The following is a 25367-nucleotide window of genomic DNA, read 5'->3' on the forward strand; positions in this document are numbered from 1 at the left end:
TTGATTGCCCGCAGACAGGGAGAGGTAGAACGGGTGGAGAACATTCCTTTCTCTCTCTCAAGGGCGGGTTATAATGTCACCTGCAGGGTCTTCTCGCTTTGGAAGGGGAACTGACTCCCATCCTGGTCCAGATGGTAAAGAGTGCCAACATGAATGGTCTGCTGGATAGTGACAGCGACTCCCTGAACAGCTGCCAACAGAAGGTCAAGGCCAGGCTCCATGACATCCTGCAGCGGGACAGGGACTTCAACATGGAAGACTATGAGAAGGTTGCTGTAAAGTAGTCCATCATCCCTGTGCCGCTGATTTAGTTTATGACTTGTAAAGAAGTGTTCTGACTTGTACACCTGTATTTCACAAGAGAAGTTCAGTCTGACTTTATAAGAAGTGCTATAGTTTTTAAATCAGTTTGGCGACAAATGTCCAAATACTTTTGTGTGTGTGTGTGTGTGTGTGTGTGTGTGTGTGTGTGTGTGTGTGTGTGTGTGTGTGTGTGTGTGTGTGTGTGTGTGTGTGTGTGTCTGTGTCTGTGTCTGTGTGTGTGTGTGTGTGTGTGTGTGTGGTGGACACATAGACGTAAGTTAATTTGAAGGGCTGCCCCCTGAAAGTCGACAAGTTGAATCATCAGTTGGAAACCCGTCAGTCAACTGAGATTCCTGGACTCTTCAAGTCGAGCAGTTGTTTTTTGTTTTCCGATCAGTGTGCATTACAGGATAAAACATATAGAAGGGATTACAGTTCAATGAGGAATTATAAATAAGGGGAATCATGTGTGAATTGTCCGGGCATGGACGGTAACATGGCTCTGCATGTGCCCTGTTCGCCATGCCCCGTTCCTCCAAATAAAACAAGAGAAAACGGTGTGGGGACGGGGCACGACTCATGGGGATGGGTATTGTGAAGATTTGAGCGGTACTACTACTCTTACCGATACTGCTTATCGATCCAGTACTTTAATGGTAATCTAATCAGTTTTAAATTTTTTTACTTTTAAGAGGAAAAAACAAATTAAGAGCAGAATTAACACTGCGTTCTTTTCTGCAAATTACGCATGGAGATGGGGTGATTGGGCTACAATCTCCACCCTCGTTTCCTCGAGCGTGTGAGACCCAGGCAGAGGGAGCGCCCCCCCCCCCCCCCCCGCATATCTCCATATCTCCGGAAATGGAGTGGGGGAGTGAGATGATAATGGCGAAAATGCTTCTTAGACTTATGTCTTTATCTTGCAAGTTAGGAACTTGTTGTATAACCTAAATAGATTTTCTTAATTTCTCCAATACCGTGAACAGTACCGGGTTATGTTGGAAGTTATCGATACTACGGTCTTGAATAATTAAGCCCGGGGACCATTTAATACAGGGTCTCATGCCCCATACCTCCGTGCCCCCCACCATGCTTGGTCATGTAGTATAATGCAGTTTTGAGAGAAATTAGGATTGGTTGTTTCAATGAAATGGATCTCCCAAATGCCCAGATTAAGCAGAATTTGTCAGGCTCTGCACCGTTATGTAGCGGGAGCAGTGAATGACATTGTATGCCCTAAGCCTAACATTTGGGTTGCTACCTAGAAGCACGCAGAAATAGTTTGTGTTCTCAGTCACATGATGAAAAAGACTTTGAACTTTGATTTTTTTATATCTTACTTTTACTTTCAAAAAGGCAATAAGCTGTGTGGTTTCACTTAAACTAACGAAAAGTAGCAAGTCTCACCACAAAAACTCACCATCAAAATCCCTATATGAAACAAAATAAATTTAGGGAAGGTTTTTTGCATCTTGCTGGAATGAACTGCAAAGAAATGTCAAACTCACCCATTCCTAGATGGTTAAAAAAAAAGAAAAAAAAGGGGGGGGGGGCATTCACCACCCAACTATGATTCTGTAACGTGCGACTGAATCAGATTCTTGTAGTGGTCATTCCTATTTTCTATTCCCAGCTCGCTCCAACAAACGGTACGTCGATCGTCAAGTCAATGGAGATGATCCAGAACCCAGTGAAGACCTGTGACAAGGTGTACTCCCTCATTCAGAACCTAACGCAACAGATTCGTCACCGGATGGATGACCCAAATTCATCTGGTACACAATCTCAAATCCAACTTGTTTCCTCATGCTTACCCTCTCTGTTTTTCAAATTATGTAAAGGACCTGTCTTCCATTCAAACTGCTCATTAAGAAGTGCCATTTATTTAATAATAAGATTTCATAAAGTCCTGCTTTAACAGTTCTGTTTTAGTTCTGTGATTTCCATCAGACCCCACCTGAGCAATGATTTTGTTAATCCCTGTGTGATCAGACAATATCTGGGGGATTCTATCATTGATATCACTGACCATTGTGCCTGAGAAACAACCTGTTTTTAACATGTGACGGAAGTGTCAGAGTTGAGGATGTTGAGATTTTCATTGGGAGTGACAAGGTTGGACAGGATTTAGAATGAGTACATTAGAGCGACAACTCAGGTTGGACAGTTTGGTGGAAAAGTGAGAGAGGCCAGATTGAGATGGTTTGGACACGTGTGTAGGAGAGATGAGAGTTACATTGGGAGAAGGATGCTGAGGATGGAGCTGCCAGGCAAGAGGAAAAGAGGAAGGCCAAAGAGAAGGTTTATGGATGGGGTGAGGGAGGACATGCAGGCGGGTGGTGTAAGGGAGGAAGATGCGTAAAACAGAAGGTATTGGAGGCAGATGATCCGCTGTGGCGACCCCTAACGGGAGCAGCCATAAGGAAAAGAAAGACCACTAATGTCTAATAGCAGACTCTCCAACGATAAGAGTGGATGCCTCACTCGCTAGATCGACGATTTAGGCCTTTGACTGGACTGCATTTCTCCCTCTCTTTGCACCATAATCTGTCCTTGTTCTCTCCTGTATATCTGTTCAGTTTCCAAGTCAAGACAAATGTATTAACTGTATACCTCTTTCGCTGTGTCTTTTCTCAGACATCCAGTTGTACCACAGCGAGACGCTGGAGCTGATGCTGCGCCGCTGGTCCAAGCTGGAGAAGGACTTCAAGATGAAGAACGGCCGCTACAACATCAGCAAGATCCCCGACATCTACGACTGTATTAAGTACGATGTGCAGCACAACAGCTCGCTCAAGCTGGACAATACCATGGAAATCTACCATCTCTCTAAGGCCTTGGCGGACATTGTCATTCCACAGGTCAGTTTCAAAGTTGAACTGAAGCGAGTGGTGTCGAAACAGTTGTGCAGTTGTCCTTCTGTCTGTCTCTTTTTTTTTTTTTTAAGAAAACCTTCATTTTGCTTTCAAATGAATTGCATGTTTATCTCTTGGTGCATTTGTGTATGTTGTTTGGGGAAATGGTCACCTCTTTGTATGTACAGGAATTCCACTGAAAAAAAACGTGATTAATATTTTATTGCTCTGTATCCTGTTTATTCAAGGAATATGGTATTTCCCAAGAGGAAAAATTGGACATTGCGAAAGGTTACTGTACACCTCTTATTCGCAAGATTCGCTCAGATCTTCAGAGGACGCAAGATGATGACACTGTCAACAAGTTGCATCCCGTGTAAGAAAGCATTTATGAACTTAGTTTCCACTAGATATAGAGATAGGTAGTTTGCTAGGGATGTAGATGCAATTCATATACAGACTTTTCATCTCCCTCACCTTTTCACTTTTGTTTACTTTGCTTACTTTCCCAATTTTCCCAATTTTTTTTCAAGTTTACCCTGCTTTTCCAAATGTTTGTAAATGTGCTTATTTTTGTATATTTTCTTTTTAACTTTATTTAAGTTACTTTAACTTGATAGGAGTCACTTTAATTTCTTTGCTACTCATGCAGTTGAGAATTGGCACGAAAAGTAAGCATGAGAACAGAAACCCTGCCCTTCTAACTAGTTTTGTTAGTACAAGTTACATTATTAGGAAGAATAAGAAACATTTAATTCTGTATTTTGCACTTTTTAAAAAAAATTTCTAGACATGCTTCATTTTTTTATCCTACACAGCCTAAAATTATGTTCTACCGAGAGAATATTTTAAGGTAACAACTTAATATAGATTTTGGTTCTTAACAAATATTTTTTAACTGTTTGACTCTCCGTAATAAGTAAACCAGATCTGTGAAAGCGATACTCCAGTTTTTTGGGAAGTTGGCTTTTTGTCTGTCTTATCCAGCTTCAGGCGAGAACGTCAATGTCAATTTTATCCTTGTGTCCCGTACCAAGATGGCAACCAGCTGCATGCTAATTATAATCTTATCAGTATAACAACAAAAGGAAATGCCTTTTTGATGGTGGAACCTCAGGTGAGCATATAGATAGAGAAAAGAGGATTGGGGCCAAAATGGAGCCCTGGGAGACACCTCAGGTGAAAGGGGCTGGTGAGGATGACAAGGCACTGATGCTGAATGAGGTTCTGTTGTTTAGGTATGAAGTAAACTATCTAAAAGCAGTTTCCTGAATGCCAACCTTATACTCTTGTGCAATGGGATGTTGTGATCGTACAATGCCCGTGTCAAATGCAGCATTGAGGTCTGATAATCAAGATGGCACAATCAAGAGAATCGCAGGACGCTTTTAATGCAGCACATTGTGTATTATGAAGTGGCCAGAATCCAGACTGAAATACTTAAAAGATTGCAATCCCCTATTGGACATTCTGTTAATAATTTTACACGGATGGTCCAATGACTTTATGAAATATGTCGTTTTTTAAATGTGAGTCTTGTGACAAACAATTTTAGATTTATGGTCCAGTAGTACTCCTGTCCAAATCTGGTTGTAATTGGAGCTATGGTGGAGGGTTAGGGTTGGACTAGGGTTAATGGTAAAAATGTATTTGGCAGTTCGGTCAGCTGAGTTTTGTTGACTGTAATGTTCTGATGTGAGGCATTGCACTTCGTATCTGGCAACCTCCAAATCAGTTGAAGTGGCTCTTCGTGTGTGTGTGTGTGTGTGTGTGTGTGTCTGTGGCGCTTCTCTGAATCTGGGTAAGATGGACAAAAAGCAAACTGACCATAATTGACCACCAATACACTGAAGGGTCTGACGGATTCAAGCAAAAGCTGTTTATTGTGGGTATTTTTTTTTTGTACATTGTCACAAATTAAAATAAGCTGAATTTTGTGCCCAATATCATAAAACTTTTTGTGGGGATATTTGTGTATGCAGATACTCCCGTGGTGTAATGTCACCAGAGCGTCATGTAAGGACCAGGTTGTATTTCACCAGCGAAAGTCACGTTCACTCCCTGCTGTCCATCCTCCGTTATGGAGCCCTCTGCGATGTGAGTCTTGGTCTTTGTTTTATGTGTTGGCACTTCCTGTTTCTAGTCTGCTATATTTGCGCAGATTTCGAGGAAAGAGTTGATTTGCAGCAATGAAACGGATTAAATTCAAACCTGATAAAATGCACCATTTGCTAGCATTTTTATATGGGACACTGGCCTGTAAGTCAATATTATATTCAGAGAGTCTATATGTTATGGCAATGACATATAGACTGACTAAAATGTTGACTGAAAGTTTCCCATCTTCAAAAAGGAGATTTAATGTTTTTATTTTATTTTTTAATTTTTTTATTTTTCCCTGGGGGCTTTCCCTTGTTAGGCTGAGGGTTAATGCTTGATTACTAGGTGAAATGTGGGTCTGTAGACAATACAATCTACATTGGAGAATGTATTGTGATTAAGGGCAATGTAAATAGAACTTCGACTTAAGTGTCTTTGGCCTAAATATGGCCTAACTATTTATTTTACAGGAAACCAAGGATGAGCAGTGGAAAAGGGCCATGGACTACCTTAAAGTTGTTAGCGAACTGAACTACATGACACAGATTGTGATCATGCTCTATGAGGATCCCAACAAGGTACCGCATCTGGTTTGACGTCTTTGTTCGCGCTTTAAATTGAATGACCTACAAGCAATTCTATCGCAGGACCCCTCCTCTGAAGAGAGGTTTCACGTGGAGCTTCACTTCAGCCCGGGTGCCAAAGGCTGTGAGGAAGACAAGAACCTGCCCTCTGGGTTTGGCTACAGGCCAGCGTCTCGAGAAGTAAGAGTTTGACGTATCAAGCTTTAGTTTTTTTAATTTAACGTAAACCATACAGGACCATAGAACGGCATGAATTCAAAACCCCAGGGGAATTACTTAATTCAGCAGACTAGATTATTAGCTTGGGACATTAATTAATATCCAAGAAACTGCTCCTGAATTGATTCAAGTTTTTGTTTATTTATATTCCACCGGAGAAGAAACATTTAACATCGGTACAATATTAACTCACACAAAATGATCCTGTACGGTTGGCGGAAACTTTCCGCTGAAGTTCCATGGGAAGTTAAGCTCAGGGATTTTGGAAACAACGCAATAAAAATGCGTTCAAAGTAAAATGTTTTATTTCAAGAGAATGAAAGCAAGTAACTAAATAAAATTACAACAACTTGAAGCTTAATTAATTTTTTGAATAAAATATTTGGTCGCGCTTTAAGATTACAAAGCGCAAATTACAGGGTACTTAAGTTGTAATCAGGATGGTGGAAGTTTGCTTACAATAGGGGACTCCTTTTGTAATCATTAGTCGATCATTGACTTATTATGCACCGTGTCCTAAAAGGTATAAATGTACAGACTTGTACATTTTTACCCACGTTGATGTACTCTCTATGTAGTAAATTTGTTCAACTCAGTGATTTTGATCTTTGCTCATCGGCAGAACGAAGGCTCAAAGAAAAAGTCAGACAGTGACGAAGAGGCTGCAAAGCGGGAGGAACCAGACCGGGCTCTGGTGGCCTTCAGACCCCTGGTGTCCGATCCCATCTACATCCACAGGAAGTCCCCTCTGCCCCGGTCTAAAAAGATTGGCTCTGTGGAAGTGAGTGGCTCATCCAAAGTCTTTCTCAGTTTAAAGCCAAGTTTTCCTACTAGAGGGACGGCAGTAACACAGTAGATTGAAAGTTTACTCCGAAGAGGGAGAACACGTTCTTTTGAGTACTCATAAACAACAGCCTTGTGACGTAAGAGGTCAGTGGTATACTTGCATCAAAGTTGCTGCCAGCATAACGTCATCCTAACCATACCTGGATTAAGTTGGTAAATTAATAAGGAAGATATGGAATGGGTTACCTTGCCGACTGGGCCATATACCTTTCTTTATGGGCCTTCACAAAGGGATGGAACTCACTGATAATTTAGAGAACTCCCATGAAATTCCCATTGTCAGAGCTGTAGTTAGCAAAACCTTAGTTCCACCAGCCATCATTGCGTTAATGTAAGTACCTGTACTATTTATATCACTTGTTCAAGAGGAAGGTAAATAGATAGGTGTGCTGTTCATAATTAAACTGTATTCCTCCATGCCCACTGTGCTTCATGATACTTACATGAGACTCGCATGAGACTTTTTCCAGATGTTTGACCATTTCAATAAAAGACAACTTGAATAGGTTTGGTCAAGATAAAATCCCTATTGAATCCCTGCAGTCACATAATTAATATAGTGCCTTTGCATTGTAAAGATGACGTTATATTATCCATCAGCATTTTGCTGATTTTGGATAGGTTTCTTAAATCGTGATTTAATTATTTAAAGTCCCTGTAAAGCAAAAATAAAATTGTGTTCTGAATTTGTCACACCACAGAAAAATGTGTTCTTAACCACCCAGCCAAATTTGAAAGATAAGAAAAAATTGCCAAGTATATAAAAGTAGGTTTGATATCGTCTGCTTTGAGACACTGGGGGTGTGTCCGCTGAAGATGCTGAAATCTCGCCCAATCGCATAAAACATTTACATTGGAGTAAATTCCATGTTTAAATGTTGTGCTGAACCCAGTCCTGTGTCTCTAGCTTCTCACCTCAAAGCGCCGCTTTTTGGCTGCAGGACTCGCCGCTCTCCAGTGCCCCTTGCTCGCTCCTCCACAGGCCAGGTCAAGGTGCTGCGGCCTGCTAGCATGCAGCTAATGCTAACATGACCAAACCATGCGCTGTCAAACCGGCGGAAGGTTCTTTTTTGTTCCAGACACATAGGCCCTGATTTATATTTCTGTCGATGGGTGCTCAGGGGGGACGGCGGAGAGCAGGGCTGGTAGCTTAGCTGCTTTCAACACTCATGCTTTGATTCAACAGGTTGTTAAATGTAGGATTGAATCACCAAAACATATACGCTCATACCTAATTTATATGAATTCTTCCATTAATTGTCTTGACCACTTTTACCTAAATTACAGATTTGTATTTGTCATAAATGCCGTTCTCACATTTAGCACAAAATTATAACACTTAACTGTGTTGTTTTAACTTGGAATTACTTAAAATAGGTGCAGTTAGGGTTTAGTGTAATGACGATCATCATGATTAAGCGTTCTTTTAGGTGAAAAAATGTGTTAATCCCTTTCACTTGCCCGTTCAGGCCACCACAAAGGACAGTCCACTTGCCCGAGTGTTAATTTGACTTTATCAGGCAATCAGGCAACCCCTGAATATTACATTTTTCATCCATATGTTTTGATTTTTAGGTATGATGGTTAAGCTTTGATGAAATTTCAAACGTTTACTTTAGGCAATACTTTAGAAATGGTTATGTCGAAGTAAAGTGGACCGATGGTAGATGGCTTTGATGTGGTCAAGCTTAGGATAAGTGTCTGGGAAGGCGTTTAAGAAAACTATTTTATACCCACCTAGTGCCTGTGGGCAACACCCCGGGCATGTGTTTTGTTGGGTGTCTTTCGAATCCAACTTTTAAACACAAATTAAACTTCCACTGGTATTCCGTAATTAAAAAATTGTTGCACCATAAAAGCACCATAAGTTCTTCATCATTACAAAATTGGTACCCTATTTTGCCCAGTTCTATTCTTGTTCTCCTATAATGACATTACTGTACCCCATAGTTTTTTGTAAGTACCATGTAATTAAAAAATAATGACTTTTTAAAATACTGTTTCTTTTAACTTACAACTCTGCATCAGAGTGGTAAGTTTATCAATACTATAGCATTCAGCAAGGTTGTGCTATGACCAGTAAGAATTCATGGGAACCAACACATATTTTAATAAGGCCTGGGGTTGTAAAATGGCCGACCTATCCTTTGAATAGGGTTGGAAATTGATAAGATTATCAACTTAGATTCCTTAATAATTACCCCTCATTGATCCGATTCTTTTTATCAATTCCTTGCTTTCACATGAAGTGTCCAGAAGAGAATGCAAACCCAATGGATTAAAATTTGTGAAAATTATGTGAACGAAAAATACAATCGCTAATTAACAGCATGTACAAGTTTCATCATTTTGGATACATTTCACCTTTACTCAGAATTTTACAAATAATTTAACTTCGTTTTTGGAGTATGAATAATACTAGATGTCCAAATAGTGGCTGATTTTTGACAAGTCATTTTGAAGACCGCTAAAACATAAGAAATTCTATTATCAGGTGCCTCGGCCACATTTAATTGGTCAGAATCCAGATGTGGATTGTAACTGGCTGGATTTGGCACTACTTTGTTGAAGTTTTCTACATTTAAGAACAGTGCAACGGATGCAAGAAAAGGAGGAATACAAAGACTGTTATTGTATGCAGTATTATAAAATTATAACATTATAAAATTACCTAAAATCTCTGAATCTGTCATAGGTATCAATGAAGGAGCAGCATTTCTGTGCGGTTAGATTTCACAATTCTCGAACCAGTTCCAACAGTTCCCAACCCTACTCTTAACTCCTTGACCCGGAGAATAAATTGTGGATCTTGAATGTTCTGTGAATGACGTTTGATTTTAATAATTGCTCAGTTGTGAACTTACATATATATAGCTGCATACCTTTTTATTTCTCCTGTAATGTCGCATGACTCTGCTGTTTTTTTTTGCCCCCCTTCCAGGAAGAGAGCCCCCTGAGTGTGTCTAGCCCTGACTCAATTGGTACCTGGCTTCATTACACCTGTGGTGTTGGTACTGGGCATCGAAGACGCAGATCAGGGGACCAAATAACTTCCTCCCCCGTCTCCCCCAAATCACTGGCTTTCACATCCAGTATTTTTGGCTCATGGCAACAGGTTTTTATACCTTTATCTCATTACAATCACACACAAGCCGCCACATTTCTTGCCTGCACACACATGCTGTGTTTTGCATTTGCATACAAGTCTGGTCTTGATTTTTTTTTTTTCCCATTTCTATTTAAATATTCTTGCTTGTGTCGGTGAAGCATATTCTCATTTAAAAGTGTTTGTTATGCCCTAATTGAAGCCAGGTTTCCTGTGGAAAGTTAAACCCAAAAAGCTTCATGATGCTTCATTTTATGAGTCCCACAAATAATTGTAATAGTTAACTAATAATTTCTGATTGTTTTTTATGAAACAGCATATTAGTTCTACAACATTAAATAATCAACCTAAATTACCCTGGTTCCCCTATATTTTCCAGTTCCCCCTCATATTCCCCTTTGACTTTTCTATTGGGTCATTGAATACAGGCTGCTTGAACTGTGGCAAGGGTGCCTGCTGAGCGGGTTTTTGTGCTACACTCGGTTACGCATTTTTGCACGCATTTTTTGGTCAAAATACGTAGGTACGAAATGCCAGCTGAAACTACTCAAAAAAAAGATCATGTCATTTAATTATGGAAAACAATCAATCAATGCAACACAATACAGTACATTTATTGGGTATTTAAACTACATCCCTCAGAGTGGACCGGATGCTACAACCTTGTGCTTCTGTATTCCCTCCCCTCCCTCTCCTCTCACTCTACCCATCCATTAATATGCAGTGCAGCGTTACTTTATTATCCACTGAGGCGTAATGCTGCATTGCCTAGGTAAAATGGGAAGTGAGTAATGATCAAGCACAAAAATGTGACCGTGATGTTAAAATATAAAACACTGGTAAAAGAGATGCACCGTTCGATCGGTCCATCAGTGTCAAAAATATCCGACACTGTGCCGGTCAAATTTACACACCCAATACAGTGCTCATGTACTCATAAAAATGCTCAGATTCTCAAACCTGATACCAACATTATGTAACATAGCTGAGAAAATGTCGGCTGTTTGGAGGTACTTCAAAGTAAACAAAGAAGATAAATTATCTATCGCCTGACAATATTCCAAAATGTGCAGACTGCTTATCTATCACTGTCAGTACAGCGGAGCATCTGGTTTTTCCTAGTGCACGAGCTCTGCTCGTGATGAAAGGTTCAACTCTTTTTTGAGACTCGGTTCTTGGCGAGTCACTCAGTAAAATGAGTCGTTTGATTTGATTCAATTGGTTTGATTCGCTGTGAGGGAAGGAGGACTTCCAGTGAATGAGAGTGAGAAGAGTCGTCCATTGATTATTACTTTCTTTTTGCAATGATTGCAATTTATTTTGGAATGGCAAGCACCCTAGAAATATAATAGAAAGGTATATTTGCACTTAAAAGTGCGACTTTAATTTGAAGTTTGAACTGGACATCTCCATGTTAGTTTTACAGTATGTTGTGTCCTGCTAAAACCCAGTGAGTTACAGGTTGAGTTATAGTGAAGCTTGGTGACAGTCTCATTCTGTTTTATTGGAATTCTGTGACCATTCCATGTTGTATTTTATTTTATTGGAACTCTGGGACAGTTTCATGTGCTATTATTGTTCCAGAGTGAATAATAAACACTGTGTCAAAATCAGCCATCTCACTATTGTGGGAACTGAGAATTTCAGCAGTAGTCCGTATGTTCAGCTGTCCTTTCACGTGAGTGATCAGACAACAATGTAAAAGATATTTAACGGTCAATGGTTTATTATGAATGTACAATTGAGTGAATATTGGAATCAGCAGGTCAGACTTAAAAAAATCCGATATCGCAATCAGCCAATTACAACTTTTACAACTGTTGCATCGGTAGTTGAAAAACATGTTCGGTAACTTTATGAGATTATGCATATCTAGGGGTATATCCTAATATATTTATCCATGGTAGCTCTCGGACAATGTGATTAGCCTCTTTACGGTGTGAATCACTGATGGAGTAGTTTAGCACCACACAAGACTCCCCGTTAACACTATTGTGGTACACAAAATATTTTCCCAAGGTTGGCGGCTCTGGTACTGTTTAGAGCCCTGCTGTTGCTGAAATATAAAACGAATCCCGTCTTTTAGGTTAAAACTTTTATCTAAAAGAATTCAGGCAGGATTACGTGATATGAAATGAATATTTGTTTTCCATGTTAGCCTAATTGTACCGAGTTTATATAGTGTCTTGGAAATTTATTGTGTGAATAACAAGCTTTGTGCAACTTACTGGGAAATAGCGGAATACATTTCTAAGTAATGTGGGGTAATTTGCAGGAAATGTAATTTCCCTGCAAATTACCCCACATTGCTAATAGGAAGTAGAGTATTTTCCGGGATTTTAATGAAGTTGTGAACCACTTACCGGGAAATTGTGGACCTATCGTAAGCTTTCTGGAAATGGATTGACAATTTTCAGAAACTACTCGGTAATTCAGAGAAAAAAAATGGGAAGACATGACTAGATAATTATCACCTACCTACGAGAAAATATTAATTTTGATATTTTTCGTTTTATTATTAGTTTGTCATTGATAAATCATTTTCATTTTTATGTGTTCTTTTCCTTTTCATAATATTTTAAAGCTAACTTCATAGTTGTATTTGAACTCAGACCACCCAACCGTCCGTCCATCCTTGAAAGACAACTATTTGTCCCATATTGCTGTATCCTAATTGATAGTCACCTGTATCTGTGTGGATTCTTGAAATACTTATCATAGACTGCCTTGTGTGTGTTGGGGGGGGTTGTCTCCGCAAAATAATAACGGGTAAGATTCGCCCGGCTCCATAGCTTTTTCAGAATTCCCAGGCTACAATCAAACCTTCCACAGCTTAAAAATGCAGGCAGTTTTGTCCAGCAATGAGCCAACTTTCAATTATGCAGATTGTAGAGCCGTCTTTAGGGAAAATTAATGCTGAATTTGGAACATTTTGCTACATGTTGTGGCATATATCCATTTTGTGCATTGATTTTCACGTTTCACTTTTGTCACTGGTATTATTAATACAAGGAGTAATTTTAAGCAAATCTGATACTTTTGGTAGTAATTAATAATGTTGTACATTACTGTTTACGTTATTTTTGACTTACATTTGTTGAAAGTTTTAAAAGGGGCTCTTACTAGTGACTAGTGTTATTTACTTATTTACAATTTAGCTTAATTAGGGGGAAACAACACTGCATTTTGCTGAGCCTACTAATTACTCTCATTTCCTGTTTACTCAATGTGACATTTAGCCAATTTACACAATATTATTGGCTATTGGTGGTTTTAATGTTGTGACTGATCGGTGTATATAACTGCATTATAACTGCATATGTATGCGTTACATGTGAGGGATGGATGATGGCAGATAATTTCTCTACGTGCTTTGCTTTGGTCAAGGCAAAGGATAAAAATAAAGTAGCCAAATGCGCTTTGTGCCCTGGAGAGAGAACTTTCTTCTGCATGAAACAAAAACATGCTAAAGAAAGCGCGTTTCGCTAGCACAAAACTTTGCAACAAAAAAAATGTTGAGAACGATGGTGAAGCCACTCCACCTGAGCATTCCAGGCTTGATTTTATTAGCCCCACGTGCTGTTATGCAAGGGGGAACTGAACAAGCTTCAGATATCCAGATATGTTGTGAGTGCAACCCATTTCAACGTTAGAATCCATTGCTTTGTAGATTTCAGTGTTGTGACAACAAATTGAAGTTACAGCATGTAACATAGGCAATGGGGTGATGCACCAAGGAGAATTTCATATATTAGAGTAAGCCAATTAATGTTTCGATGGGATGGCCAAGTTGTCAAGTTGTAAAGAGTGCAGAGGTGTGTATTGAAAGGAGCAATTGTGGCAAACCGCAGAGCATATTGATAAAGAGTTCAAGGTTATGGGACTGTACCTTTTGCATGCAGATCTCTACATTGTCACCTCACTCAAACACGTAAAGGATGGTCATTTGTGGTGGAGAAAAAATAGTGTTGTCTGACAAGATGCCCAATTATTTGAAAACTCACCTGATCCAGGATAGCACACTCACTTGTTGCGTTCTGCAAATTGAACGATTGTTGGACCTGGAGGAAGCTATCCTTGGCTGACAGTGTCAGGCGATGAACCGGTAGCATAAAGGATTGTGTTTTCATCGTCTACGTGAATGGGTGAGTTACCAGCATCTTGAAGGATGTTATTGATGTATATGGAAAACAGTGTGGGACAAAGTATTGAGCCTTGCGGGATACCCTTGCTGATAGAAGGCGGTGAGATAGGTGTTACATTCTCAAGAGTTGCTTTCTGTGAGAGAGAGTTTGAAAAATGAGCAATTAGTCAGTGATTAGATCTCCCGATGCTGTTCAAACCTTTGCACAGTCAATGAATATTGCAGCACAGTGTTTCAGGTGTGTCAAGGGGGCTGCAATCTTAACCATCACGGTCAGTGCCAGCTTTCGTGGGAGAGGGGGCAATGAGAGCAGTTCCTTCACAACCTTTCACTTTGAGACAGAAAGGGAAAAAACTGTGCCTATGGGGGCAGGTCGTGGGAACAGTGCTTGAGGCTGCAGGTAGCCAGGGGGTTGTATTTAAGCATTATGGACTCTCGGGCAGCTTGTGTTTAAGGACTCAAAACCAAAATCGGACTTTGTGAAGTGTTGATTAAAGATTTCAGCCATAGAGTTCTTATTGTAAACTATAAGATCCACTTTGAGTGACAAGGGCAAACTAACTTTCAGCAGTCGTTCAGCTTGTGTTGCCTTATCACAGATCTGACTAAATAAAAGTATGCTGGGGGGGACCCGGATAGGTTTGCTCTGCGCCAGGCAGTGTTTTTCGCTGTAGCAGCACTGCCAAATCCCAATTAAACCACGGACTGGGGGGATTTTATCCACAGTTCTAAAGAAGTCTCTAAACAAAGCCATGCATCATTCACAGTGGGGATCAGGCAGACTCTACCATTTTACCTTGACCAGGTCATGTAAAAAGGCTTGAATATTGCATTTTAACCATTTATTTATTTATTTATTTATTTATTATTATTTTTATTGCTGGTGACGGACTGGTTGACAGAGAAGCTTTTAGGCACCCAGGCAATGAAACCGTGGTTGCTGTGGTCATTGCAAAACACACCAGTATGATGTGACCACACAGCTTGCTCGGAATAAGCAGTGTGAAAGCATAATAGCGTTGTTAGCATTTAGGGCCAACTTACTGTTGGAGCTCAAACAGTTCCAGTAACATCATTTAGAGCCCATTCAGTCTTAGTGAAGTCAGGATAAGACAATTGCGTTTCATGCGCACTCTCAATATTTTATGGATGCCCAGCAGTGTGCAGAGTGCTGCAGGATCAATACAGAACTTGATGTGTCTTTCACATTGTTAATGGTACAATATGAGAAATGTAAACATTATTACAAAAAAACGCACTACTATTACTTCCTTTACTATGACTATCAAGGAAGCCAGAGAAGCAGCCTGGCAATCAGTTACTGAGCGCATAAACCTGTAATTTATAATGTTGCAACAATAATGTTTATTATAAATTATACAATAATTAAATATAAATTATAGAAGTACACCAATTTGCAGTTTAAAACTCTTGTTTTTTTTAAATCAATAATGCAATTTTGAAAATGATTGCATTGATTGCAATGCTGGTAATCTATGTTTAGTCCCACTGATTGCTTATAATAATTATATATATAATATAATTATATATAATTGTGTATATATATATATATATATATATATATATATATATATCATTTTAATGAAAATAACCTGCTATTCAGTGACAATCTTGTTTGATGTGCCTTACACGTTGGTAGTCTGGGAATGTAATACTGGAACATAACATTGGGCCTTTTTAAGGGTGCAATTTGCACACTACACGCCTTTCTGTGCATTACATGTTCAGCATCTCCAACACACGAAAACCTACCGCTACCACCATTAAAGGCTCTTTATATTTATATAGGATATACCTGCACTCAATTCCCAATCCCAAGAGCACTGGAAAAATCCATACTCAATTAGGCTTCCATATTTAGGTGAATGCAATTTACTGGCATAATGAAGATTACTGGCATAACAGGAAATTTTATAAAGCTATCTCAAAATGTAACATGAGAACAGTAGTTCAGTGGGAGAGATTGTGTTTGGTGTCCTCAGCCATTAAGTAATCTGCCTCTCTTTCACATAAAAAAGAAGAAATGCATCATGCTTCATGAAATTCATTATCACACGCAGTAGATGAGGAGAACAACATGAAAAAGCAAAGCAGCTTGGGGGTAGCAAAGTTTGTTAATCCAGTAAAAAAAAACAAAAAAACAGCAACCCCGAAATATCAGGGTTCAGTCTGGGAAAGTACAGAGAAAGAAAATTGCCAGGTGTCTTGTACTAAGTACTAAGCATAAAAATAACCAAAAAGTGACAAATGGCACCTTAAATTCAATATGGCTGACTTCCTGTTGGGTTTTGGTCATGGCGGCTATATATATATATATATATATATATATATATATATATATATATATAATTATTATTTTTATTATTATTATATATTTTTTTTATCTACGGTTGTTACATGTGTATCGAATTCTGTGACTTTTTCGTGGGGAAAAAATTTAATAGGTTCTCTATCAATCTATCTATCTATCTATCTATCTATCTATCTATCTATCTATCTATCTATCTATCTATCTATCTATCTATCTATCTATCTATCTATCTATCTATCTATCTATCTATCTATCTATCTATCTAATTTTATTTATCTTTTTCTTCTGGGGCGTAGTCAGCCAGTTTGAAACACCAATGCACGGGACACGTAGAATATCAAATGACACACCGGGACTGATGAGTGTGCAAAGTTTCGTGAGTTTTTGAGTTTAAGGCCCCAAAAGTCACGTAAACAGAGCGTTTTTGTGAACATGAAATTGAACACATTGTCACGCCCACACCGTGTGACGAATCTAAGTTTTTCAGTAACTTTTACTTGTGAAGGGGTCTTGTAGACACTCACCAAGTTTGAAGTCGATCCAATAAATAGGGTTATGGCTAGGAGGAGTTCGCAACAATTACAAAGCATAAAATTGACCAAAAATTGACTGAAATTACACCTTTAATCCAATATGGCCGACTTCTTGTTGGGTTTCGTAATGGCGGCAATATTATTTTTAAAGTCTAGTGATGTTAAATATTTGTACAGAATTTTGAGCGTTTTCATGGGGGGAAAAAAAAAGTGAATAGGTTTGATGTTTTGAAATGATAAAGAGGGCATAGCGCCGTAAGACTTTTTGTGATACATTCTTTAACATGTGTAGTAAAGTATCGGGGGGGGCGTAGCTGTGGGTGACAAAACAAAGTGTATTATATAAGGCTTCACTTTTAAGAGAAATCCCCATAATTGTGAAATTTATATCTCTATGCCAGGTGTGCAACGCACAGTTAATATGATAATGACTTTGAGATTTTTTTAAATGATGTACTTTTTAAGACAACTGGGCTATAACTGGAATTTCCTATGTAGAACCCAGTGGGTTATGCAGCACTGGCTGAAGCAAGATTTGAGGGTCAGGGCCAGGGGGTTTCCTTAGCCCTTCAGGTAAGTTCTGTTAGGCAAGATGTTTTAGTTCCCTGTTGTCGTGCTATACCATTCAACATACATTCTTGGTCATATTGGGATCACTATCTAATTGAAACCTTTCCTTCGTAACTGCTTTTTGTTATCCCGCATCTGTCGAATCTCTGTGGATGTGTGTGCCCTCCCCGCCATCGCTGTGAAGTTTGCCATCATTCCCCTGGTTCACACGTCTGCATTGTACAAAAGATATTTAAAATATCTTTAAAAATTGTTTGAATATTTTTCAAACCTGGCCTTAGCAGAACCTCACTGAACGCCTTACCATTGTCAAACATACCGCTCTGCGTGAGCTTCTAATTGTACTTAAATTCAGGCCAGCGGGGCAAATGTTTAAGCCTTACAAAAAAAAACATGTTAATTCTCCTGTCATTAAAGCTCACAATACAATCAGTCGACACATGATATACTGAAAAATAATAAATAAACCCGGCATTTTATGAGGTTTTTGAGGGTTTTGTTGACCTACTATAGTCAATTTTAGTATTTGAATGTACTGTGGAAATTGGAAAAAAAAAAAAAAAGTAGTTCTAAATAAAGTGTGATATTGTTGTTATTCTGAAGAATCAGAATGGGTTCATTTTACACATATGAGGAATTTATTCTGGCTAAGTTTGGTGCAGTTCAGCCCAGACCATAAGCATTGAAAAATAAGAAGCTCCAGCAAAAAGGAGGTAAGGGAAGGGAGTCGCGCATGGTGAAGGGGGGGCTGGTTGGCCTGGCCTGGCTTCCTGAAGTCCACCACCATCTCAAATGTCTTTCAGAGCATTAAGCTCCAGGTTGTTCTGGCTGCACAAGGTGATCAGCCTCCCGTCTGTAGGCAGACTCGTCACCCTGAGGGTGGCGTCGTCTGTAAACTTCAGGGGCTTGACAGATTGATGTCTGGAGGTGCAGCCGTTGGTGTACAGTGCGAAGAGCAACGGGGGGAGAACACAGCCTTGGGGCGCGCCAGTGCTGTGCTCCTGGGGTCCGAGACACGCTTCCCCAGCTCCACGCGCCGGCGCCTGTCCTTCAGGAAGTGAGCGCTCCACCTGCAGGTGGAGTTGGGAACGCTCAGCTGGAGTAGCTTGTCCGGGAGAAGAGCTTGAGCTGGCAGTGTTGAATGCGGCGCCGAAGTCCACAAACAAGGTCCTGGTGTAAGTGCCAGGAGAGTCCAGGCGATGGATGATTAAGTGGAGGGTCATGTTGACTGCGTCGTCTACAAACCTGTTGGTTCTGTGGGCAAACTGCAGGAGTCGGTTGGTGACAGCCTTGACGTGACAGCACAAGGCGTTCAAAAGTCTTCATCACAGGGGTCAGAGTGACGGGTCTGTAATCATTGAGGCCAGTTATCCTCTGCTTTTTGGACCATGCAGGCCAGTGAGGTGTTAAAAATGTCCCGACAGTGGTCTACACAGTGGTTTCAGCATGGAGGGGGAGACAGCTTCTGGTCCAGCTGCCTTGCGGGGGTCCTGCCCTTTTTAAGGGGCTGTTGACGGCTCTCTCCTCAGTAGAGAAGAGAAGGTGTGAATGAGGGGGAGGGGTGTGCTCTGGCTGGGTGTCTCTGAAGCCCTTGGTGAGGGGTGGTTGGGGGAAGGTGCTGTTGTGCTGGGCTGGACGCAATACCATGTGCGGGACAGGATTATTTTTTATTATATCCTTGATCACTGTAAAAAAAAAACCAAAAAAATAATAATAATAAAAAATAAAATAAAAGCAGAATGCAAATCAGAAATATATATATATTAAAAAAAAAAAAAAAAAAGAGTGAAGAAAAGTAAAATAGGTATATTGTGTGCTTCTGGCTGCTGCTCAAGTGCATTCACGTCACTCCGGCTATCCTTCTCGACCCCCCCCCCCCCCTTCACCCCGTGCCTGCTCTCATTGGCTGTAGCTTGTGTCACTCCCGACACAAGCAGATATTAAACCTCCTCGATATCTCGCCAATGTCTGCAAGCACGCCGAGCAGTTTCGGCTTGTGAGCAGTTCACACCGCGCACTACGATTTTCCTCTGATCGGGGGCTTTGCTCGGCGATCTCCAAAAACGTGTTTGATGCTTGACGATCAATCACATAGTCTGAACTCCGCATTAGGGGCCGATAGGGCTGACTGGATTTAAGCACTCTTGAGAAGCTGCAGAAGAGTGGTAAGTTTGTCAATACTAAAGCATTCAGCAAGTGTGTTATGAACAGCTATAAATTATGGGAACAAACTATTTAATAACGTTATGGTGACCCTATCCTTGTACACTTGTTCAAAACTTGGTTTTGGCTCCTAGAAGCTTGAGATGCATATTGTTTGCTCTTCCAGGAGTGGTTAGTAGAGTTATTTAATGTTTTTAGCTTAAAACATTATGCCTGTGTGGAAAGTTTCATAAATTGCATTCCTTATAAAATGATTGCAGTAGCGTCATTGTGTTGTTACATGTTTACTGCCATATTTACATTGTCCTGATGCTGATCTCACATTTGATACTTTTTTTTTCCTCATCAATTAGATGTGCATCAGAAATAATCAATATTTCTTTAACTTGCTGTTTGCTGTGCTGACTCGCATTTTGCATGTGCCACTTTATTAACATTTTTCATCATGGTGAGCCATTTTAACCTTTAATCCCCTTTCAATATGTATGAAACACGATATAATAAACACCTTCAACAATTCATATGCATTTTACAATTCAGCATTTCCGAATTGTTAAAATTTTGGACATGTTTATGAATATTGTCATCGTGATATCAAATTTTGATCTCTGTTTTCAGAAATGTATTATCCGATTTTTTTTTGTCTTAATCAGTGTTTTTACCTCAGAATTACTGTTGAAGGGACAAAGTTAAGCTTAAAGGACAGGTGGGCATTCCTTATTCAAGGTTTGGGTCCCTCCATTTATTATTGCTTATAGCAAAACCTTGCCTCATGTTTTACCTCTGTATTTTTGAATGTGACATCAATGCACATTTTAATCAGTTCAGAAGCCTGCTATCAGAAAACACTATAATTTTCAACAATCTGATGTCAAGTTTGTAGCTTCATTCATACAGTGTGTGATTCGGCGTTGCTTTGGTCTGTCCATCATGTATAATGGTTCACAGCAAAACCATGTTGAATGTTAAACTTAGCTCTCTGCTCCAGCTTCTTGCTGTGCAGTTTCATGCGGCAAATGTTTGAGAATTTTGTTGAATCCATTTTCAGAAACGGCTCAGTCTTTATGGTCCTCAAAAAGGCTTCAGAACTGTGTGCGATATAATTTGACTCATTTACACTTCCACAAATGAGCTCTTTTGGCTACACCCACGTTAATGTCTGAGACGGAGATCAGGAAGTTATGGCAGTTTCTGCTGGTAAGCTTTTGTGAATGTTAACCTTTGGATGTACTGCAGAAATTGCTAAAAGTAGTTTTGAATAAAATGTGATATTATGTCCTTTTCTGTTTTCTAAAAGGAGTCTTATACGTTTGCCCCATTGCACTGCATTTAAGCAAAGGGAGAACCTGCAGGAGAGTGCCTAGTAAAGCCTTCAACAAGGTTGTGCTGTGACCTGTTATTATGATGGGAATCAACATTTCAATAAGGCCTGAAGTGGAACGTAGCCAACCTATCCTTTAATTGTCAGAGTTAAATTTTGGGGCCTGTACTTTTGTGACGTCGTGCATGAAACCATTCACACTTCTCTTCCCAGGTTCTATCTGAAAATCATGTTCACCCGCCAAGGCCGACAAGACTGCACACGGAACTGAAGCACGCTACTGGAATAGGTAAGCATGTCATGGAATTTGAACGTAGAAGTTGAGAAAAATGAAACGCCATCGCTTGATAGCATGATATCTCTCTGAACGTTGTCGTTGCTTTGTGTTAATTGTGCCTAAAACCCCCCAAATTTCCTTGCACATGCTGCACTTCTAATTATGTATGTATGACGCTGAAATATCAAGTACTGTTTGTTTGTTTGTTTGTTTTTGTTTTTTTCATGACCTTTCCTTGAGTCAGTGATACTGTTGCATTAACCAAATGTTCTGTAGGGTAAGATTTTTGCCACACAACTCACAAGGTGCTGACTCAGTCTCTCATACATGCTGGTAATGTCTTCACACTCAAAAGAATTGAATCGCATCAAAGGCTTGGTGCCATTTAAGGGAAACGCATAGCTACACTGTTTAGTTGGTTGTTTTGTTTTCGTTGAGGGGGGTTCCGGGAAGGTCGCTGAAGTCATTTGTCATATTTATTATATGTGGCACTCAGTACACTCACTACAGCCTCTGACTTGACTTTGTTACTGAACCACATGAAAAGAGTTACGCTGAGTAGGAGAACCTTAAAGAATAGGTTGTCTTTTTTTAACCCAGGCCTAAAATGTGGGATTCTGTCTTTTACGATTGGTCATTGCACGACCTCACTGCATGCTTTTACTATCAAAAAAACATTTTGCTCTCTGGCAGCTTCTCACTGTGCTTGAATGCAGTTAAATGGGGCAAAGATTTCAGGCTTAGAAAAAACCCCATTAAATCTCATTTTCCAAACAGGAAACAGACATTAGCGTCATGTGTGTTTTTGAACAACCTTGTATTGCATTTTTTTTTTTTAACTACTTTTTCCAATTTACATAACATACTTTGTCTTATTTCACATTCCAGTGTTTACCATGCAATATAAACAGCCTTCATGTCCCATAAATCTATAAACATTTCATTATTTAAATACTTTTGGACACCATATATTTCCTTTTTCTTTTTTTCCAATTTAACTCAAAAGCTGTTCTAAAAGTAGCAATTAGTAATAGATAGAAATCAGGACATGGAATCTTGGAAATAGCAGAACAAGGCAAAAAAAATCATTAAGAAAAGTATTTAAAAAATAATAATAATAAAAATATTAAATTAATAAATAAATCCATCGGAAAAGATAAATGGTTTATGTGCACATACACTCTGTCCTATGCATAAAGAGGTATACCAGACCTCCTACCAGCTCTGTGTACTTGTGTTATTATACCTCTTCATGGAGGAAGTGTCCCCGCAATTAATTGTTAAATAGTTGTCCGATTTACACATATAACTTCCTGTTTCTCGTCTCTTACGTTGACATTTATGCACTATGGCAGCTGCAAAAAGTCATTTAAAATAACATTTTATTTTGCTATTTTTCATAACACATAACTCCCGTTTTCAAAAAAGGAAGATTTAACATGTTGGGGTTTTTTTTTAATTTATTTTTATTATTATTTTTTTTTTAAAGGCTTAAGGGTTTTCCCCAATTGGATTGCATTTAAGCACAGAGAGAAGCTGCAGCAGAGTGGTATGTTTCTCAATAGTAAAGCAATCAGGGAGGTTGCGCTTTGAACAATTATGAATGGTGGGAATTAACACTTTAATTAGGTCTGGCTTGAAACACGCAAACCTAGACTGAGATACGCTTACGCATTATAAATCCCCAAGTGAAAATTCAACAAACAGTAGACCGCTTTTTAATTCAGACAGTTACGGCTGAAAGAAGAAATACGAAGTATGTAATTCCGATTATTTTGTCTCTCCAACACAATGTGAAAAGGGTTCTCCCATCTTGTTTGCTAGCTGACATTACTGTCATTATGTGAAGCCTCTTAATGAGCCCGCACGGTCTTTCTGTGGCAAGAATCCCCTGACAAAAATGCACGATGCATGCGTTCCAACAGTGCAGATTTGGCCCACAAGGTTGCTGTATGTATCTTTTCTAACTCCCATCAGGGTCTCATTGCGCTGGTCTGTTTAGCACCATGGTGCTCGGGGCTTCCTCGAGCGCACCAAACCTCCAAGATTACGCTCGTGTGCACCGCAAAACGCTGACCTCCTCTGCCTTCTTAGATGGTATGTGCAAACACGCACGCATCTTTTTTTTTTTTTTTTTTTCTTTCTTTTTTTCTCCTCCCCTCGAAGAAATCCAAAAATATCAAGTATTTTTGTTTTTAGTATTTCCTTGCGTTTTTTTTTTTTTTTAATTAAAAAGTGAAAACATTTGTGCCATAGTCTGGTTCTAGCTTCCTTATCAACCAGCTGGATTATCCAAAGATTTTTAATTTCCGACTTTGTTTGCTTCATCACCTCGAACACTTGTCTAGGGTTACTTTATTTTTAATTTATTTCCCAAGACTAATTTATTAATTAAATGATATCGTAAAATTTGTAGATTTGACAATAACAACCATTTGTGACTTTTGTTTTTTGGTTTCCCATAACTGATATCCCTTTGGTCATGTACAATTCCATTCCATCTCCAAAGGTGGGTTGCACCAACCTGGATTAAGACTAAACCTGGATTAAACAGAGCTTTAGCTATTAATCCTGTTGCACCAACCATTAATTCTCATTTTAAAATACTTAGGATTGTATTTAAACCGTCCTAACTATTTTGGTTTTAGTTGTCACACTAACCTTAGATTCACATAAATTATGTTGCTCTGCTATTTACATAACATCAGTAAGTGATTTATTTTTAAGATTACCAGTGAGGTATGTTTAAATGTCTAAGATCTCACTGTATTTTAGGACAGTAAAGATTCTGTGATGGTGTCAATGGTGATGTTGATGGGATAGACTTCAAAATGTCACTTCAGACAAAAGACATAAAACAACATAATAAACATAATAACAAAAATGGTGCCTTGCAGATTACTATTTTAACATAATAGCAATCTGTTCAAATACTTTCGGTTACCTGAAAAATGGAGCTATGAAACCACTTTTTATGTAAATACTCATTAATCATATGGATTGATTGTTGATATAAAATTCCGGGTGCTGTTCATTTACACGTTAACTTGTGGTTGCTGGAACACCTCAAAATATAACTTGAATTAAGCAAAATCATCTGCCAATGGGGCAGATACGATTTTGTAAATAAAAAAGGGAGAAATACCTTATGGCAGAAATGATCTCATAGTCTTATAAAACATCCCACAGAATTGTATTTTAAAAATTAAAGATTTAAAAAAAAAAAATTTCTTTCAGGGTGTAGAATGTCTGTTATCTCTAATAAGTTACTTATTTCTCTCAGAGAAATCCCCGGAATTGGCAATTTTTCCTAATTTAAGATAGTTGAAAGCATATTCTCCGTTCTGAATAATCGTACACAATTCAATTTATCTCATAAAAGAAATAGTTTTTGGCTTGTTAAAGGTCAATGTAGCCAAGGTGGTTTTGCAGTGTAACACTGTCTTCTAATATCTGCAAAGGATACTCCGGAAATTTTTCCTTTTCATGTTCCTTTGCGTCATGAACGTAGTAAGAACTCTTTTTGGACACATTTGGTTTCGTTTACACCGCCAACTGAAATGACCTAATTCCGAAAGGTCCAACTGCACCATCCCACCAATGTTGAGCCACACACCCCTTTGAACCCATGCAGCAAATTCCCAGGCTTCAATCTGGGCTCTCTGCTTTCTTCTTTGTTGGTAAAAATGTCTTTGATACATTGTCTACCTTTCTAAAGATGCTTCGGAAAACATTAACTTGAATTATCATTTCTATTTCACTTGCATCCATGGCAGATGGCGAATGGGCTGTGCTCAAAGGGGGATTGATTCTAAATGTTTTTTTATTCTGTCTGGTGTCTAAACACAATCGTATATTGGTCACGTGGGGAGTGGGTGTAAACAGGCGGGCAAAAATATCGGATATAGGCAACAAATGGGAACTGGGCAAAGGCCTGCGATGTAAACGCAACCTTTGGTCTAAAGGAAGGGCATCTTTTAATCATACTAAATATTGACATTCATTAGTTAATAG

At 39.1% G+C, this 25367-nt stretch overlaps 1 protein-coding gene across 5 annotated transcripts in view; it reads left to right on the forward strand.

Moving 5' to 3' along the window:
• ppip5k2 (diphosphoinositol pentakisphosphate kinase 2) overlaps positions 1 to 25367 on the forward strand; it is a 51267-nt gene that overhangs the window by 15169 nt on the left and 10731 nt on the right. For 2 of the 5 annotated variants that reach the window (XM_080018149.1, XM_080018150.1), the window contains exons 17-26: positions 87 to 269; positions 1937 to 2078; positions 2941 to 3164; positions 3407 to 3534; positions 5141 to 5255; positions 5729 to 5836; positions 5906 to 6022; positions 6684 to 6842; positions 9849 to 10022; positions 21290 to 21365. In XM_080018149.1, coding sequence (XP_079874275.1) covers positions 87 to 269; positions 1937 to 2078; positions 2941 to 3164; positions 3407 to 3534; positions 5141 to 5255; positions 5729 to 5836; positions 5906 to 6022; positions 6684 to 6842; positions 9849 to 10022; positions 21290 to 21365 — 1426 coding nt within the window. Of the gene's footprint in view, positions 1 to 86; positions 270 to 1936; positions 2079 to 2940; positions 3165 to 3406; positions 3535 to 5140; positions 5256 to 5728; positions 5837 to 5905; positions 6023 to 6683; positions 6843 to 9848; positions 10023 to 21289; positions 21366 to 23330; positions 23451 to 25367 lie in introns of all 5 variants that reach the window. The other 3 variants (XM_080018148.1, XM_080018151.1, XM_080018152.1) reach the window with 3 other exon arrangements.

The sequence above is a fragment of the Zeus faber genome (assembly GCF_960531495.2).
Source record: "Zeus faber genome assembly, chromosome: 17".
NCBI classification, from domain to species: domain Eukaryota; kingdom Metazoa; phylum Chordata; class Actinopteri; order Zeiformes; family Zeidae; genus Zeus; species Zeus faber.